The 17,624-nt window shown below is 41.6% G+C and overlaps 2 protein-coding genes across 6 annotated transcripts in view; both read left to right on the plus strand.

Annotated features, from left to right (window-relative positions):
* The window catches only part of LOC5511091 (coiled-coil domain-containing protein 150), a 30,777-nt gene extending 29,675 nt beyond the window's left edge, over positions 1-1,102 (plus strand). The window contains exons 25-26 of the mRNA XM_048724789.1: positions 340-474; positions 785-1,102. Of these exons, the coding sequence (XP_048580746.1) occupies positions 340-474; positions 785-853 (204 nt within the window). The 3' untranslated portion in view covers positions 854-1,102. The remainder of the gene's footprint in view (positions 1-339; positions 475-784) is intronic.
* Positions 1,103-1,272: 170 nt separating this feature from the next.
* Positions 1,273-17,624, plus strand: part of LOC5506544 (gamma-aminobutyric acid type B receptor subunit 2-like) — a 48,127-nt gene continuing 31,775 nt past the window's right edge. The window contains exons 1-11 of one of the 5 annotated variants that reach the window (XM_048724793.1): positions 1,273-1,815; positions 1,887-1,926; positions 2,247-2,285; positions 2,546-2,635; positions 3,110-3,165; positions 8,717-8,974; positions 9,381-9,524; positions 9,767-9,937; positions 13,066-13,167; positions 13,247-13,312; positions 17,200-17,391. In XM_048724793.1, the coding sequence (XP_048580750.1) occupies positions 8,744-8,974; positions 9,381-9,524; positions 9,767-9,937; positions 13,066-13,167; positions 13,247-13,312; positions 17,200-17,391 (906 nt within the window). In that variant the 5' untranslated portion in view covers positions 1,273-1,815; positions 1,887-1,926; positions 2,247-2,285; ... (1 more) ...; positions 3,110-3,165; positions 8,717-8,743. Of the gene's footprint in view, positions 1,816-1,886; positions 1,927-2,246; positions 3,166-3,347; positions 3,528-5,727; positions 5,918-8,716; positions 8,975-9,380; positions 9,525-9,766; positions 9,938-13,065; positions 13,168-13,246; positions 13,313-17,199; positions 17,392-17,624 lie in introns of those variants that run through there. The other 4 variants (XM_048724790.1, XM_048724794.1, XM_048724792.1 and 1 more) reach the window with 4 other exon arrangements.

Genomic DNA, 17,624 nt, shown 5'->3' on the forward strand with positions numbered 1-17,624 from the left:
GGATGCTTGTTGGCGATGCTGGCAAAGAATTCGCTGTAGCACCCGCGTGGTGTATGTACAGACAACAAGCCTTGCTTAAATTTCTCCCAGTAATGAGGCGCTGCTCATGAGCCACAGTGCCAATGGGTACCGTGCTCTCTATAACGATTCTATGTGGCTCACACAAAAGCTCCAGCATAAGCTTCAGCTCAACATGCTTTTTCATACCTCACTATGTTGTGTTATGTAATATACTCCATCCTGTGCCCGCTACCTTGCTTTTAATTGATGGCATCTCGTTTTAGTTATTAGGGCAGAGTGTGCCGGAACTACTAACACTATATCATGCTTGCATTATAGACAAGCCGGTTGACGTTGAACAAACTGACAGGAGATGTGGCTGAGAACCTGTGGGAAACGAAGGGCATGAAGCACGCTCTACAAGCAGAAAAAGATATCAACGCAATGACTACACATAAACTACAGAGATTGCAGGTACCACGTTTTAGATTACGTCCTACTTCCTTGTACCTTACCCCCATCTCCCCCCCGCCCCTCTCCCCCCCGCCCAACCTGCATCATACCTGCTTCTGTTTATGCCTTCATCTCTCGTCTACTTCCTAGCCTTCCCTGCCTTGCTCTTCCCTGCTATCCACAATACATACATCTATCCCTGCTATCCACAATACATACATCTATCCCTGCTTTCCTCTCTAGCCTCTGTTATTCCCTGTAGCCACACCCTCATTCTCCTCCCTTTCCCTCATCTCTTACACTAAATGTTACCTCTTTGTGTGACATACAGCATTCCACTGCGCGACATATGGAAGGACTCGTACAAGAACTCGACACATTACGGCGTTCTGTCAAATAACATCTACATATGAACTGTAAATAGCATAAAAGATAATACCTTCATGGGCGTGTGCAATAAAGCGCATGGAATTTGTAGAGCGGTTACAATAATATGAGAAATTTTATGGAAAGTTATATATATTTAGTCATCCTTTAGTTGTAATAGAAGAATTCATGTAAATAGAGAAATATATAGGAAAGTATTTTTTATGTGTTGTGTGTTATGTATATGGAGCACCATGTAAATAAAATCAAGAGTAGAACTGAATTCGGGAGTTTATTTACGAGAGCAAGATAAAGCAAATTGATTACGGATTACTGCCTTGTTGGGCAATAATTACTAAATGAAACATATTCAACATGCCTGGGTTCAGGAAAAGTTCATTAGAGTATGCCGGACCTCGAACAGTCACCATGTTACGAGGATACGCGCAAACCGTTTGCAAACCTTATGCAAATAAGATAATACACTTGGTTCTTTCCATAGACGACGACAACTTGCTGTTCCCTAGATACTATGCGAACAAGTTATAAATTATTCAGAAAATGTGTTTTATTTCCGCAATTTCCTGATTATTTCGTCCATCACCGAACAAACTTAACAAAATGATTAAGTCACATCACATACTAAGGCCTCGTTGTGTCCAAAAAAGGAAGTCACATGACGCAAATAGCCCTAGGCGATTCCAGAAATGGAAGTCACATAATACACCAAAATTTGGTCGTGCTCAAATATAAAGGTCACACAAAATCATACTATATTGTGGAAATCGCACAACACTAAAACTTGATCGTGTGCAAATAAGGAAATCGCGTGCTTTGATCGTCTTGTGACTTGGGTGTACCTAAACAAGAGAAACGCGCGGATGACCAAGACTATGTACATGTGTGATGCGAGTTACATCTATTGCAGACTTTCTACAGTTGTGAAACCCTCCGCCAAAGCGGAGCAATTACGAAAAACGTATTTACAATTTAAAGGTAAGTTCGTTTTCATTTTTTTTCTTTTCGATGAATTATTGCTAACGCTCTTCTTCTGCACGTTTCATCAGGTGGTGTTTGTCGGTAAAAGACTGTCTACTTTTACTGTTGGTAAGTGTACACGTATTCATTTGAATTATGTGACACTTGCTATATTTTGGTAAAAAAATATTAAGTTATAAGCTACACAAGGTATTCATTGTTCCAATGTGACATTTAAAATATTTTAATAAACAATGTTAGTTTTTATCCTAAAGCACAAGTTATACCATGTATCCGCCATTGTCACAATGTGACTTGTACTATTTGATTTGGTATTCAGGAAAAGAATCGCTTTGGGATTATTTTAAATTACTTTGAGAACTGATGCCACTTAGAAAGGAAATGTAGTGGACTTAACTAATCAGCTTGTCGTTTTCTTTTGTACACAGTTTTATAAAGCTAAAGAAATTGAAAGACTTGTTTTTAAGGTAACGTAAAATTTGTTTTATTTAGCTATGAGTTATCACAGGAAACACTGTTTCATTAACTATACCATAAATAACTGTTATGATCTTTTTCTGGCAACGTGACGGCGAACGGTGTGTTACGCCAGACGTCATACTCAAAAAGTTTGACACCACGTGAAAGAAGATCAATTTGTTTGATTGCTGGAGTGCTGTATAATCTATTCTTTAGACTAGTTTTCTCCTAGTTTACTCGTGCGTAACACTCTCCCTTGTTATTAAAGATAGGACATGTGGGAAGTGTAGCATTTTTTTCTGCTCAGCTGTGCTGTGTTCCGTCAATCGAGCTTTATCGTTGATTGGAATTGATTAAGGTAATTTAGCTGTACAGTATGTGTTTTATTTACGGAAACTTTGAAGTACATTATCTTTTAAGCGAAATGAAATTTTGGTTGGTCGAGTTTTAAAACAAAGCATCATAGTTTTCTCATCTCCAGCTTCAAGTGTTTTTTTTTTCTTTCGATCTAGACATCTCGTAGACGTTTACTTTACACCGTTTTATAAAACTGGCTCCGCTCTTAGGCAGTACCATAATATATATTCACGGACGCCTCCTTGTGTGGATACGGGGCACGTTTAGTACCATTTCTTTTTAGCATCCCGATGCTTGGTCATGCATGAGAATTTTAATTATGCAATTTTGAATATGTTTTTTTTAAATACGAACTAAGCTAAAAACCTGCCGCTTAAATTCAGGAGAACTCCATTTGTTCCCTTTCTGTTTCCCGATTTTTGTTGAATTTGTTATTTTCTTCACCTCTGACTGATTTATGCTTGCATTTTATGAGGGAGTCATTGATAGGCGCCTAGGAGACGTACCCAACTCGATAACGGATCATTAGCGGTAAGTATACGCCTGTTTAACCAACAGGAAATCGATTTTAGTAGTGCCGTAAAGCATTCATTAACTAGATAGTGGTCAAGATACGGGCTCTAAATAACCGTGAATCAAGGTTTCAACACTAACTGCAGTCATAATTATATTAAAAAAACGGCGAAGAATATGTATTGCTGAAGGCAAGGTATTTTTGACAAAAAATCTAGACACAAACAGAGTGGACGCTTTTTTTCTTCATGGATCGAACGTTGAGAGATCTGTCCGACATCACCTGTAACCCGGTTTTATTTTTGGTGGCCCGTCTCTTGAACCGTCGCTGCTGTACCGTATATGTACATGTATAGACCGTCAATAAGAACGTCAATAAGGTTCGTTTGTTTTTTAACGAAACGTGTTGCTAGAATTATATGTCAGACTCAACAATAAGTGGGTTAAATACCACACTTCAACACCACCAAATTAGTTCTCTTTAAGAGAATTATCAACTTTCTGCTGAAATTTCTGCGCGGCAATGTTCATTCACCTGTTCTTAGAAACAAATACGGCCCAGTGTAAATCGGAGATTGGCCTGCGATGAAAAGGTTCCCCGAGTGACGGAATAATAGAATTTAGAGGAATTGTTTTTCTTAGAAAAAAATATAAATGTCTAGAAATTCAAAAGCATGTAATTAGACTTGCATGGTATTTTGGTAGTTGTACAACCATTGATTGGCTAGAATTCTGACTACTGAAACTCGCAATAACGTCAAAATGCAAAATACGCACTATTTGATAGTGTGCGATAATTGCTTGACGTTTGCGATGTCCCTATCTATAACCCCCCCCCCCCCTCCCCCGGGAGTATTTTCATTACTCTGTTTATCATACGCGCTTATTTAGTTAGGTTTTTTTTGTCTAGTGGATCATGATCTAGTTAGCTTTTTTAAGTTGTTCTACTATTGTATCCAGATGACATCCGAGGAAACTCTCTCTTCTTGAGTTGAAAGGTGGCGACTTGCGGAAACAGAATTTGAATAATATTAAATACTTGTCTACATAATTTTAAGTGGATATGCTGCATGATCAAAATAACTCGACTACGTTTATATTTTCTCAAGGTAATCCAATAAGTACAACAGGCGGAAGTTATCCCTTCAGGACAAATTCCCTTTTGTCAGAATGCTTTGATGGTCACAGATATCGTTAAGCTCTTAAAACCTTTAAGGCCTCTAGTCTGACCCTATCGTTTGTCTTGATAAAAAAGCTCGAAACTGTTAGATAAAAGGATTTTGGTTTCCCTGTGTTGTAGTTTTATTGCTCAAAATTGACCCGCCTCCTCCCCCCCCCCCCCCCCCATCTCTTCGTGGATTTTTTTTTCATCCCCACACTTAATATTTTAAATATAACTTTGCTTGGCTTTAAAACACGTTGATGATCTATCTAGAATAGAAAAGCAATCCAACACGCTGGCAGTCGAGCGCATTTCCTTCTCTAGCTCTTTTTCAACACAGTGGCTATATGCCGATACGATTACGATTTTATAGTGTACACAGACAACAGAAAACATCCAACATCGACAACAAAGCTCAATTCAGAATCGCTTGCTCTTTCTAAACATATATAGCATGATTTGAACTCACAAGGCTGACAATTTACTGGCTTATTTTAATAAATTGGAAACTGTCGGGCATTTAGTCCATTAGAACTTTCCCGACAGTTCTAGCAGATAAAACTCAATTGTCACTTTGGCAACGATTTTATAGTGTATACAAGCAAGAAAAAACGTTCAATTCCGATAATATAGCTCAATCCAGATTCGCTTGCCCTTTCCCAACAAATAAACGTATACTTTGAACTTACTAGGTCGTAAATTTACCGTGATATTGTCGTAAATTGAGCCGACATTTATTAGCATGTAGAAAATTGTCGGGCATTTAGTCCATTGAGGACCTTTTCCGACTGTCGGGCATATAGCCACTGCGCTTATTCAAAACCTGTTTTGAGTACATCTATCTAGTAGTATTTGTATGCTGTAATGGTAGTGTTTCATCGAGTCTGATGTCCCAAGAAAAATGGGTCAGTACCAAGTGTTTTGTGTGTAAATGACCATCAGAGATAACGCAGATATTATTTGAAAATTCTTATGTCGCAGTAGTATCTTGGTCATAGTTCTAAAAATGGGATATTTTAGGGAAAATATTTTTAAAACCAGCACTGGATGGTATTTTTTTGTCTATATTGGTTACAAACAAAAACGACGAGAAAACGTTTCAACAACCCATTAAAAGCTCTGAAAAGATGTAAAAGCTAATAACAGTAATTTACAACTAAAAGAGCAGTTTTCAAAGATTATTCCACAATATTAATGAATATGAGATTTAAATTTGTTCCCTAACTTTATTAATGTTTTATCAAATTAGCATTGTTTCTAAGTGACCCCAAAAGAACGTTAAGTGAAATTGGGTTGTTATATTCTTAATTATTTTCCAAGTCGATTCTGATTGTACCACGCAGAGTATATTTTTGCATTTCTAAGAGACCTTGTAAACGTGCGCCCGTTTAGCGAGATAAGAGAAAGCCCATTATCGCGTGTTCGTGTAGTGAGTTTTAAGTCATAGATCGTGGAACTCGACATCAGGGTAGTTAATGATCCCGGAAACGAGCGCACAAAGGACGTGAACTCGGCAAAGGAAGGGTACCTACAAGCGCTGATACACTCAAAAGAACCAGACTCTCAAGAGTTCGATAAGACTTGGAACACTTGGTTACTATTAGCCCTGTAAGTACCTCCCTTAAAACTGTCATAGTATCTTGCTACTTGGTATTCCCGGCTGATGACAGCAGTGCGCTGTTGTTTATTCATATGGGCCTTGATAACAAAAGTTTTTCTTGTCGAAAATGGGGCTTAGTTTTTTTCAAGCGACAGTAAGAAAAGTATGAAAGGCGCGTCGATGTGTACAGCAATACATTTTTTATTCGTTTTTGTAACAAACCAAGAAACTAAGAAAATACATTTTTTTGTTTCAAAAATTTCGTGTTCAGTTTTTACTTTCAGTATTTCTGTTTCATTCGGCGGTAGATACGATGATTAATTATAAGAGCTTGTAATTATAAAAGTTTTGGGAAATCTTACTTTTCTAATCCAATGTCGAAATTAAAAACAGCAATGCCGGTTATCAGCTGGTTTGTCTTTCTGGCTTTGATGTCTGACTACCTATTACATTTTTGCTACCCCCAAAATGTTGTTCAGATTAATAACACAGTATTAGAGATATGTTTCGAGCACACTTAGAGAAATCATGTTCCTTGTAAACGTAGCTTTAAATATTATTTGAAGTCCTGTCTGTCTTAGTATGACCATATTTGAAAATGTGGTCTGACACATAAAATATAGTTGAAATATGACAAACTTTACGAGAATTTAACTTTTCCGACGAAAATAATATTACTATTGCTACCATCCGGCATAAGTTAGATATATCTATATTGTATTTGCTTTAGATTTAGTCTTCCTGTTTTTGAAAAAAATTATATTGATCTTGATTTTACCCAAATTCATATGTGCATCAACAAGATAAGGTAGCCACAATAGTAATCTAAGGTATATGATGTTCTCTCATTACTTAGGCGCTATCATTTAGGAAATGAGTGGATGCATATTGACGCGTTTATGGTGCAAAACATTAGTCCTCATTCTTCGTCAAGCTAAATAACAATGAACTCTTCAAACTGCATAAAAATGTTTAGACTATGTTTTCAAAGCCGGTGTGGTACCCGTCGAATACTTTGTCCAATATGGGACCCGAAGAGACCTCGGACAAATACGTATTTTGACCATCGAATCAATTTATTTTTCTCTGATGACTGATAACACTATTCAATTAGTGAGTTTTTTTCATGTTTTACTGTTTTTATGTCACTGTTTTCAAAAGAGTATGGACTTACTGGTCCTTTTTCGCTCGCATCATCGGCCTACCGGTAATACCGGTTGCACTTCTTAGCCAACCTAGTAATAAATCCGGAATCTAATAGTTGACATTTTCGTTTTTAATCCACTCAAATTTATAAAATTTTTCTTTCCTCTTTAGTAACCCAATTTGAAATGATGAGCTAATAGTACAGATGCAAAATATGAAAAGAATTAGAACATAGGAATCGGAAACATGGTGGATTCCAATCCCAGCTCTTTTGAGCGAATTAATCTTTATTTCCTAATTTTAATAAAACCCACATTTCGCCTATTTTATGTACTCTAAAAGAGCATTTCCCCTAATATCCAAGCTGTCATGGTCTTATGTTCTTTTTATATCGCTTCTATACGTAATGCCCTTGATAATGCCCTTGGCTGTGAGTCTAGTTTGCCATGCGCAATAAAGCCAGAGATTCATCTTTTGAGCACTTTTTCAAGACTGATTCGAAAAATAGTCAGAAAATATCGATAGTGTTGGTTTCACGTGTAAGAAATAATAGCCTGTAGAATTTAATTCCAGTAAAAAGCCGTATGTTACAGAACTGCATAGAGAGAACTATCGTCGTTGTGGCTAACACTAGGAAAAGTAGTTGATGTATATTAGGGGTTTTTTGTCACTCCTGGCATAAAAAAATGTGTTTTTCCAACCTATTTGTTGAGTCATTTACACAGATCTTTGTGCTTAGAGCGCTATCCTATATTTTTTATTGTTTTCTACATTATTGGAGTTGAATTGATCGTATCTTGAAAGATGAATAATCTATCAATGTCATACATAGAAAGTCTACACCACAAAAGATTGCCTTACGCTTTGCGGGGTTTCTTTTTACTTTGTATTGTCTCAGCGCAATTGTTTTTCTTACCTAGTGATACGTTTGCAGCCTTAGCCAGGACGTTTAATTATTGTTTTGTTCCGCTTTTGGCGGGGATGCGACTTAATTAAGTGTGCTGTCTTATCATGAAAACACGCTTTGATGTGGTTCGGTCGGAAAGTCTCTACACAGCTAAGGGAAAATTTTGCCTGTTTTACGATCACAACGTTAAAGATTGCACACCAAAGGCAAGAAAATGTACATAATTTCATAATTTTATCATGTACATTAATTTACTCTTTAGAAAAGTATCCATTATTTCCGGAGAGTATTGTTAATCGTACGGACTAACATATCAGCGATAAATCGGTAACTGTAAATTATCTACTTACCGTACATTAGTCAAAACCAAACTAAACACATAGTGTTTCACGGCGTGGCCAAGAAAACACTTTGGCGCTTGGCGATAAAGTCCACACGAGGTTAAGCGAAAGTACCTAAGACTTAATTACTTAGAAACTGGTAAAAATGAAAAGGATTCTTTTTATACAATAGGGAACAAAGTAGGGCGAGTTTATACATCAAACGGCCACTTCCTCGCTAAAGACTGTTAAAACTTTCACGTCGTGTTTTGGCGGAGAACGGTTCTCTGTCTATCAGACAGAACGCATTTTCACGTGCCGCCTTTGAATTCTGAAATCTAGTGTCGCCACCCTCAGTACAGTCTTCGTATCTTAAAGTCCATAATTTCTCGCACGCCAGGTGTTGACACCTAAGATACAATTTTCTACTTCAGATACGCCAACATCTTGCTCGATCCGAAATGAGTCCGTCATGTCGCTTCCTGGTTGTCATAACAACTTTAGCGGGCCTTGTTTCCGCCAAATACCCACTCTACATCGGAGGGTTATTCCCTATGACGTCACTACACAGTGCTGATAGCTGGACGGGAGGGAATGGGATCTTGCCGGCCGCGCAGATCGCCTTGGCACATGTGAACAGCGCGGGGGTCCTGTGGGATTACGAGCTGAGGATGATCTGGAACGACACAGGGGTATGGAGGAAGAGGATACGTTTGAAATGTATACAGCCTACCTCTTGAGCAACACGCCACTATCCCTTTACTCTCCATTAACTGCATATTTGCCACTTTGTGCCAACATAGCACAGCCATGTTACGGCTAAACCAACGTGACCGAACAAACATTCTCAATTCTTAATATATATTATTCTAATTCAGAAACCAAGGTAACAAATAAAAAGCTCTGCCCTGGCCAGACGAAACGCATAGAAATAAGTAGACCGATATCAAGTTATGGTATTGCCATGTTTTTGATTTACTTGCGAGGGCTTCCGTTTACTTACGTTTGGTCACTATTTGGCAAACGCATTTTGGTGCGCTACAACCTACGGCTTGGTGGGTTTATAATACACATCTAAATTATGCTTTTTTCTGTCAGGGTTTTCCTGGACTGGCCGAGCACGTGGTGTACGACTTCCTCCACACCCCTCCCCGGAAGGTCATGATACTCGGGGCTGGTTACTCATCCTGCAGCACTGTCGTGGCGTCGCTTACAGGGCTAGACTACTGGAAGATACCACAGGTATACCGACACTCTGGGACTGGCAATAGAAGCTATGGTGAAAGGTTATACATGATATCGCTCGACAGAATTGCCTTTCTTGCAGCATACGAGAGACATGCGTAAACACTGATGAGAAATTTTAATGGTAGCCCCTTGTATAACACTTTCTCTGGATTCGTTTTATAATTTTATTTAAAAACTATTCAAGACTATTCACGTTTGCCAGATCTTTTTCTTACGAGTGATTCGTATCTGAACAGATCTCCTATGCGTCGACGTCACCCGAGCTGTCTAACAAGGCGTTCTACCCGAACTTTTACCGCACTATTCCGGCAGACACATCGTTTAACGCGCCGCGGATCGCGATATTGAAAGAGTTCAACTGGTCACATGCGGCCATCATATACCAGGAAGAGGACATTCATCGAGCGGTGGGTAGAGATGCAATAGTTGTTGAAAAAAACTCTTTTTATCGCGAGCAAGGCAATGACTCCAGTAAATGCGCCTTCCCTTTAACCACATGTTTGTTGTACAGCAATGCAAAGCAATGACCTTTCTTACCACTTTCTCCTTTTTCTGCTTTCTTGTGTCTTTTTTTTTTCCTTGTGTCATTCTCCTCAGAAACTTCTTGGCATGTATGACTCTTATCTTACTCCCACTAGAGTTGTGTCCACACTCGCATTCTCATTAGCTCTTATCTTACTCCCACTAGTGTTGTGTCCACACTCGCATTCTCATCAGCTCTTATCTTACTCCCACAATGTTGTGTCCACACTCGCATTCTCATTAGCTCTTATCTTACTCCCACTAGTGTTGTGTCCACACTCGCATTCTCATTAGCTCTTATCTTACTCCCACTAGTGTTGTGTCCACACTCGCATTCTCATTAGCTCTTATCTTACTCCCACAATGTTGTATCTACACTCGCATTCTCATCAGCTCTTATCTTACTCCCACTAGTGTTGTGTCCACACTCGCATTCTAATTAGCTCTTATCTTACTCCCACTAGTGTTGTGTCCACACTCGCATTCTCATTAGCTCTTATCTTACTCCCACTAGTGTTGTGTCCACACTCGCATTCTCATCAGCTCTTATCTTACTCCCACTAATGTTGTGTCCACACTCGCATTCTCATCAGCTCTTATCTTACTCCCACTAGTGTTGTGTCTACACTCGCATTCTCATTAGCTCTTATCTTACTCCAACTAGTGTTGTGTCCACACTCGCATTCTCATCAGCTCTTATCTTACTCCCACTAGTGTTGTGTCCACACTCGCATTCTCATTAGCTCTTATCTTACTCCCACTAGTGTTGTGTCCACACTCGCATTCTCATTAGCTCTTATCTTACTCCCACTAGTGTTGTGTCTACACTCGCATTCTCATTAGCTCTTATCTTACTCCCACTAGTGTTGTGTCCACACTCGCATTCTCATTAGCTCTTATCTTACTCCCACTAGTGTTGTGTCCACACTCGCATTCTCATTAGCTCTTATCTTACTCCCACTAGTGTTGTGTCCACACTCGCATTCTCATTAGCTCTTATCTTACTCCTGCTAGTGTTGTGTCCACACTCGCATTCTCATCAGCTCTTATCTTACTCCCACTAGTGTTGTGTCCACACTCGCATTCTCATCAGCTCTTATCTTACTCCCACTAGTGTTGTGTCCACACTCGCATTCTCATCAGCTCTTATCTTACTCCCACTAGTGTTGTGTCCACACTCGCATTCTCATCAGCTCTTATCTTACTCCCACTAGTGTTGTGTCCACACTCGCATTCTCATCAGCTCTTATCTTACTCCCACTAGTGTTGTGTCCACACTCGCATTCTCATCAGCTCTTATCTTACTCCCACTAGTGTCGTGTCCACACTCGCATTCTCATCAGCTCTTATCTTACTCCCACAATGTTGTGTCCACACTCGCATTCTCATTAGCTCTTATCTTACTCCCACTAGTGTCGTGTCCACACTCGCATTCTCATCAGCTCTTATCTTACTCCCACTAGTGTTGTGTCCACACTCGCATTCTCATTAGCTCTTATCTTACTCCCACTAGTGTTGTGTCCACACTCGCATTCTCATCAGCTCTTATCTTACTCCCACTAGTGTTGTGTCTACACTCGCATTCTCATTAGCTCTTATCTTATTCCCACTAGTGTTGTGTCCACACTCGCATTCTCATTAGCTCTTATCTTACTCCCACTAGAGTTGTGTCCACACTCGCATTCTTATTAGCTCTTATCTTACTCCCACTAGTGTTGTGTCCACACTCGCATTCTCATCAGCTCTTATCTTACTCCCACTAATGTTGTGTTCACACTCGCATTCTCATTAGCTCTTATCTTACTCCCACTAGTGTTGTGTCCACACTCGCATTCTCATTAGCTCTTATCTTACTCCCACTAGTGTTGTGTCCACACTCGCATTCTCATTAGCTCTTATCTTACTCCCACTAGTGTTGTGTCCACACTCGCATTCTCATTAGCTCTTATCTTACTCCCACTAGAGTTGTGTCCACACTCGCATTCTCATTAGCTCTTATCTTACTCCCACTAGTGTTGTGTCCACACTCGCATTCTCATTAGTTCTTATCTTACTCCCACTAGTGTTGTGTCCACACTCGCATTCTCATTAGCTCTTATCTTACTCCCACTAGTGATGTGTCCACACTCGCATTCTCATCAGCACTTATCTTACTCCCACTAATGTTGTGTTCACACTCGCATTCTCATTAGCTCTTATCTTACTCCCACTAGTGTTGTGTCCACACTCGCATTCTCATCAGCTCTTATCTTACTCCCACTAATGTTGTGTTCACACTCGCATTCTCATTAGCTCTTATCTTACTCCCACTAATGTTGTGTCCACACTCGCATTCTCATTAGCTCTTATGTTACTTCCACTAGTGTTTTGTCCACACTCGCATTCTCATCAGCTCTTATCTTACTCCCACTAATGTTGTGTTCACACTCGCATTCTCATTAGCTCTTATCTTACTCCCACTAGTGTCGTGTCCACACTCGCATTCTCATCAGCTCTTATCTTACTCCCACTAATGTTGTGTCCACACTCGCATTCTCATCAGCTCTTATCTTACTCCCACTGGTGTTGTGTCCACACTCGCATTCTCATTAGCTCTTATCTTACTCCCACTAGTGTTGTGTCTACACTCGCATTCTCATTAGCTCTTATCTTACTCCCACTAGTGTTGTGTCCACACTCGCATTCTCATTAGCTCTTATCTTACTCCCACTAGTGTTGTGTCCACACTCGCATTCTCATCAGCTCTTATCTTATTCCCACTAATGTTGTGTCCACACTCGCATTCTCATTAGCTCTTATCTTACTCCTGCTAGTGTCGTGTCCACACTCGCATTCTCATTAGCTCTTATCTTACTCCTGCTAGTGTCGTGTCCACACTCGCATTCTCATCAGCTCTTATCTTACTCCCACTAGTGTTGTGTCTACACTCGCATTCTCATTAGCTCTTTCTTACTCCCACTAGTGTTGTGTTTTTACTTGCGTTTCCATAAAGTCTTGTTATCTCTTCCTCCAGGCTGTTGAGCATCTTCAGGAGGAGTTTCTTAAAAACAATATTCATAGGATTACTTCTGAGGGATTTCGCGATAGCCCAGCCACACAGATGGCTACTCTTAAAGTAAGATACCTGCCATTAAACGATGATTAACAATGGTTCTTTGCCGTTCATTTAATATGATTGTTCCCTCGTTTTTTAGAAACGCGACGCCAGGATCATTTTTGGCAATTTCTTTGGTTCCGGTGCACGCAAGGTCTTTTGCGAGGCGAGTAAACACCGTGCTTCTCTTCTGTATAATTTATTAACCTCCTGATATTCGTTTTCATAATTTAAATCGCTATCATCACATGATCATCAACATCATTATTATAGCTATCACAATCGCCATCGTAGTCATATCATAATCATCATCATCGTTATATTCCGAAGCAGCATCGTGGTAGGGATATTCTACTGGCTCTATTTTACCTACTTACAACATCTCCAGAATCTATTGGAACGTATTAAACGCTCCCATTACATTAACATGGCATGTATAGCCCGCGTTATCACACACTCACATTACGTAGATCTTACATATTGCTCGTCACGCCAGGCGTACAAACATGGTATGTATGGCTCGCGCTATCACACACTCCCATTACGTAGATCTTACATATTGCTCGTCACGCCAGGCGTACAAACATGGCATGTATGGCCCGCGTTATCACACACTCCCATTACGTAGATCTTACACATTGCTCGTCACGCCAGGCGTACAAACATGGCATGTATGGCCCGCGCTATCACACACTCCCATTACGTAGATCTTACATATCACTCTTCGTGCCAGGCGTACAAACTTGGCATGTATGGCTCGCGCTGTCACACACTCCCATTACCTAGATCTTACACATTGCTCTTTACGCCAAGCGTACAAACATGGTATGTATGGCCCGCGCTATCACACACTCCCATTACGTAGATCTTTGACATTGCTCGTCACGCCAAGCGTACAAACTTGGCATGTCCGGGCCCGCGCTATCACACACTCCCATTACGTAGATCTTACATATTGCTCTTCACGCCAGGCGTACAAACATGGCATGTCCGGGCCCGCGCTATCACACACTCCCATTACGTAGATCTTACACATTGCTCGTCACGCCAGGCGTACAAACATGGCATGTATGGCCCGCGCTATCACACACTCCCATTACCTAGATCTTACACATTGCTCTTTACGCCAGGCGTACAAACATGGTATGTATGGCTCGCGCTATCACACACTCCCATTACGTAGATCTTACACATTGCTCGTCACGCCAAGCGTACAAACATGGCATGTATGGCCCGCGCTATCACACACTCCCATTACGTAGATCTTACACATTGCTCGTCACGCCCAGCGTACAAACATGGCATGTATGGCCCGCGCTATCACACACTCCCATTACGTAGATCTTACATATTGCTCTTTACGCCAGGCGTACAAACATGGTATGTATGACTCGCGCTATCACACACTCCCATTACGTAGATCTTACACATTGCTCGTCACGCCAAGCGTACAAACATGGCATGTATGGCTCGCGCTATCACACACTCCCATTACGTAGATCTTACATGTTGCTCTTTACGCCAGGCGTACAAACATGGTATGTATGGCTCGCGCTATCACACACTCCCATTACGTAGATCTTACACATTGCTCGTCACGCCAAGCGTACAAACATGGCATGTATGGCCCGCGCTATCACACACTCCCATTACGTAGATCTTACATATCACTCTTCGTGCCAGGCGTACAAACTTGGCATGTATGGCCCGCGCTACCACACACTCCCATTACGTAGATCTTACACATTGCTCGCCACGCCAGGCGTACAAACATGGTATGTATGGCTCGCGCTATCACACACTCCCATTACGTAGATCTTACACATTGCTCTTTACGCCAAGCGTACAAACATGGCATGTATGGCCCGCGCTATCACACACTCCCATTACGTAGATCTTACATATCTCTCTTCGTGCCAGGCGTACAAACATGGCATGTATGGCCCGCGCTATCACACACTCCCATTACGTAGATCTTACACATTGCTCTTTACGCCAAGCGTACAAACATGGCATGTATGGCCCGCGCTATCACACACTCCCATTACGTAGATCTTACATATCACTCTTCGTGCCAGGCGTAAAAACTTGGCATGTATGGCCCGCGCTATCACACACTCCCATTACGTAGATCTTATATATCACTCTTCGTGCCAGGCGTACAAACTTGGCATGTATGGCTCGCGCTACCACACACTCCCATTACGTAGATCTTACATATCACTCTTCGTGCCAGGCGTACAAACATGGCATGTATGGCCCGCGCTATCACACACTCCCATTACGTAGATCTTACATATCACTCTTCGTGCCAGGCGTACAAACATGGCATGTATGGCCCGCGCTACCACACACTCCCATTACGTAGATCTTACATATCACTCTTCGTGCCAGGCGTACAAACATGGCATGTATGGCCCGCGCTATCACACACTCCCATTACGTAGATCTTACATATCACTCTTCGTGCCAGGCGTACAAACTTGGCATGTATGGCTCGCGCTATCACACACTCCCATTACGTAGATCTTACATATCACTCTTCGTGCCAGGCGTACAAACATGGCATGTATGGCCCGCGCTATCACACACTCCCATTACGTAGATCTTACATATCACTCTTCGTGCCAGGCGTACAAACTTGGCATGTATGGCTCGCGCTACCACACACTCCCATTACGTAGATCTTACACATTGCTCGTCACGCCAAGCGTACAAACATGGCATGTATGGCCCGCGCTATCACACACTCCCATTACGTAGATCTTACACATTGCTCGTCACGCCAAGCGTACAAACATGGCATGTATGGCCCGCGCTATCACACACTCCCATTACGTAGATCTTACACATTGCTCGTCACGCCAAGCGTACAAACATGGCATGTATGGCCCGCGCTATCACACACTCCCATTACGTAGATCTTACACATTGCTCGTCACGCCAAGCGTACAAACATGGCATGTATGGCCCGCGCTATCACACACTCCCATTACGTAGATCTTACACATTGCTCGTCACGCCAAGCGTACAAACATGGCATGTATGGCCCGCGCTATCACACACTCCCATTACGTAGATCTTACATATCACTCTTCGTGCCAGGCGTACAAACTTGGCATGTATGGCTCGCGCTACCACACACTCCCATTACGTAGATCTTACACATTGCTCGTCACGCCAGGCGTACAAACATGGCATGTATGGCCCGCGCTATCACACACTCCCATTACGTAGATCTTACATATTGCTCGTCACGCCAGGCGTACAAACATGGCATGTATGGCCCGCGCTATCACACACTCCCATTACGTAGATCTTACATATTGCTCTTTACGCCAGGCATACAAACATGGCATGTATGGCCCGCGCTATCACACACTCCCATTACCTAGATCTTACACATTGCTCTTTACGCCAAGCGTGCAAACATGGTATGTATGGCTCGCGCTATCACACACTCCCATTACGTAGATCTTACACATTGCTCGTCACGCCAAGCGTACAAACATGGCATGTATGGCCCGCGCTATCACACACTCCCATTACGTAGATCTTACATATTGCTCTTTACGCCAGGCGTACAAACATGGTATGTATGGCTCGCGCTATCACACACTCCCATTACGTAGATCTTACACATTGCTCGTCACGCCCAGCGTACAAACATGGCATGTATGGCCCGCGCTATCACACACTCCCATTACGTAGATCTTACATATTGCTCTTTACGCCAGGCGTACAAACATGGTATGTATGGCTCGCGCTATCACACACTCCCATTACGTAGATCTTACACATTGCTCGTCACGCCAAGCGTACAAACATGGCATGTATGGCCCGCGCTATCACACACTCCCATTACGTAGATCTTACATATCACTCTTCGTGCCAGGCGTACAAACTTGGCATGTATGGCCCGCGCTATCACACACTCCCATTAGGTAGATCTTACACATTGCTCGTCACGCCAAGCGTACAAACATGGCATGTATGGCCCGCGCTATCACACACTCCCATTACGTAGATCTTACATATCACTCTTCGTGCCAGGCGTACAAACTTGGCATGTATGGCTCGCGCTACCAGTGGATAATTCTGGGCTATATCGAGAAGAATTGGTGGCTCCCTCAGGGCGCTTATTCCGACTGCACGGCGGAGGAGGTTCTTAAGGCGGCCAACAGCCTCTTGATGACGGACTATCTGTGGCATGCGACAGATGATATGTTCACTGTATCAGGCAAGGTATATCGAAATATGTCCAAGATATCGTAATTAAGAGAAGGATACCCTAACCCTAACTGACAGTGCTAAATAACGTATACGCATGCGCGTGCTCTGACTAAAAAAACACAATCTCAGTGTTGAATCGTTCTATTGAATTGTACTAACTGTACAGCATTAAAACTAAAAAAAAATAATTAAGAGAAGGATACCCTAACCCTAACTGACAGTGCTAAATAACGTATGTGCATGCT

Source organism: Nematostella vectensis, chromosome 3, assembly GCF_932526225.1.
Source record: "Nematostella vectensis chromosome 3, jaNemVect1.1, whole genome shotgun sequence".
NCBI classification, from domain to species: domain Eukaryota; kingdom Metazoa; phylum Cnidaria; class Anthozoa; order Actiniaria; family Edwardsiidae; genus Nematostella; species Nematostella vectensis.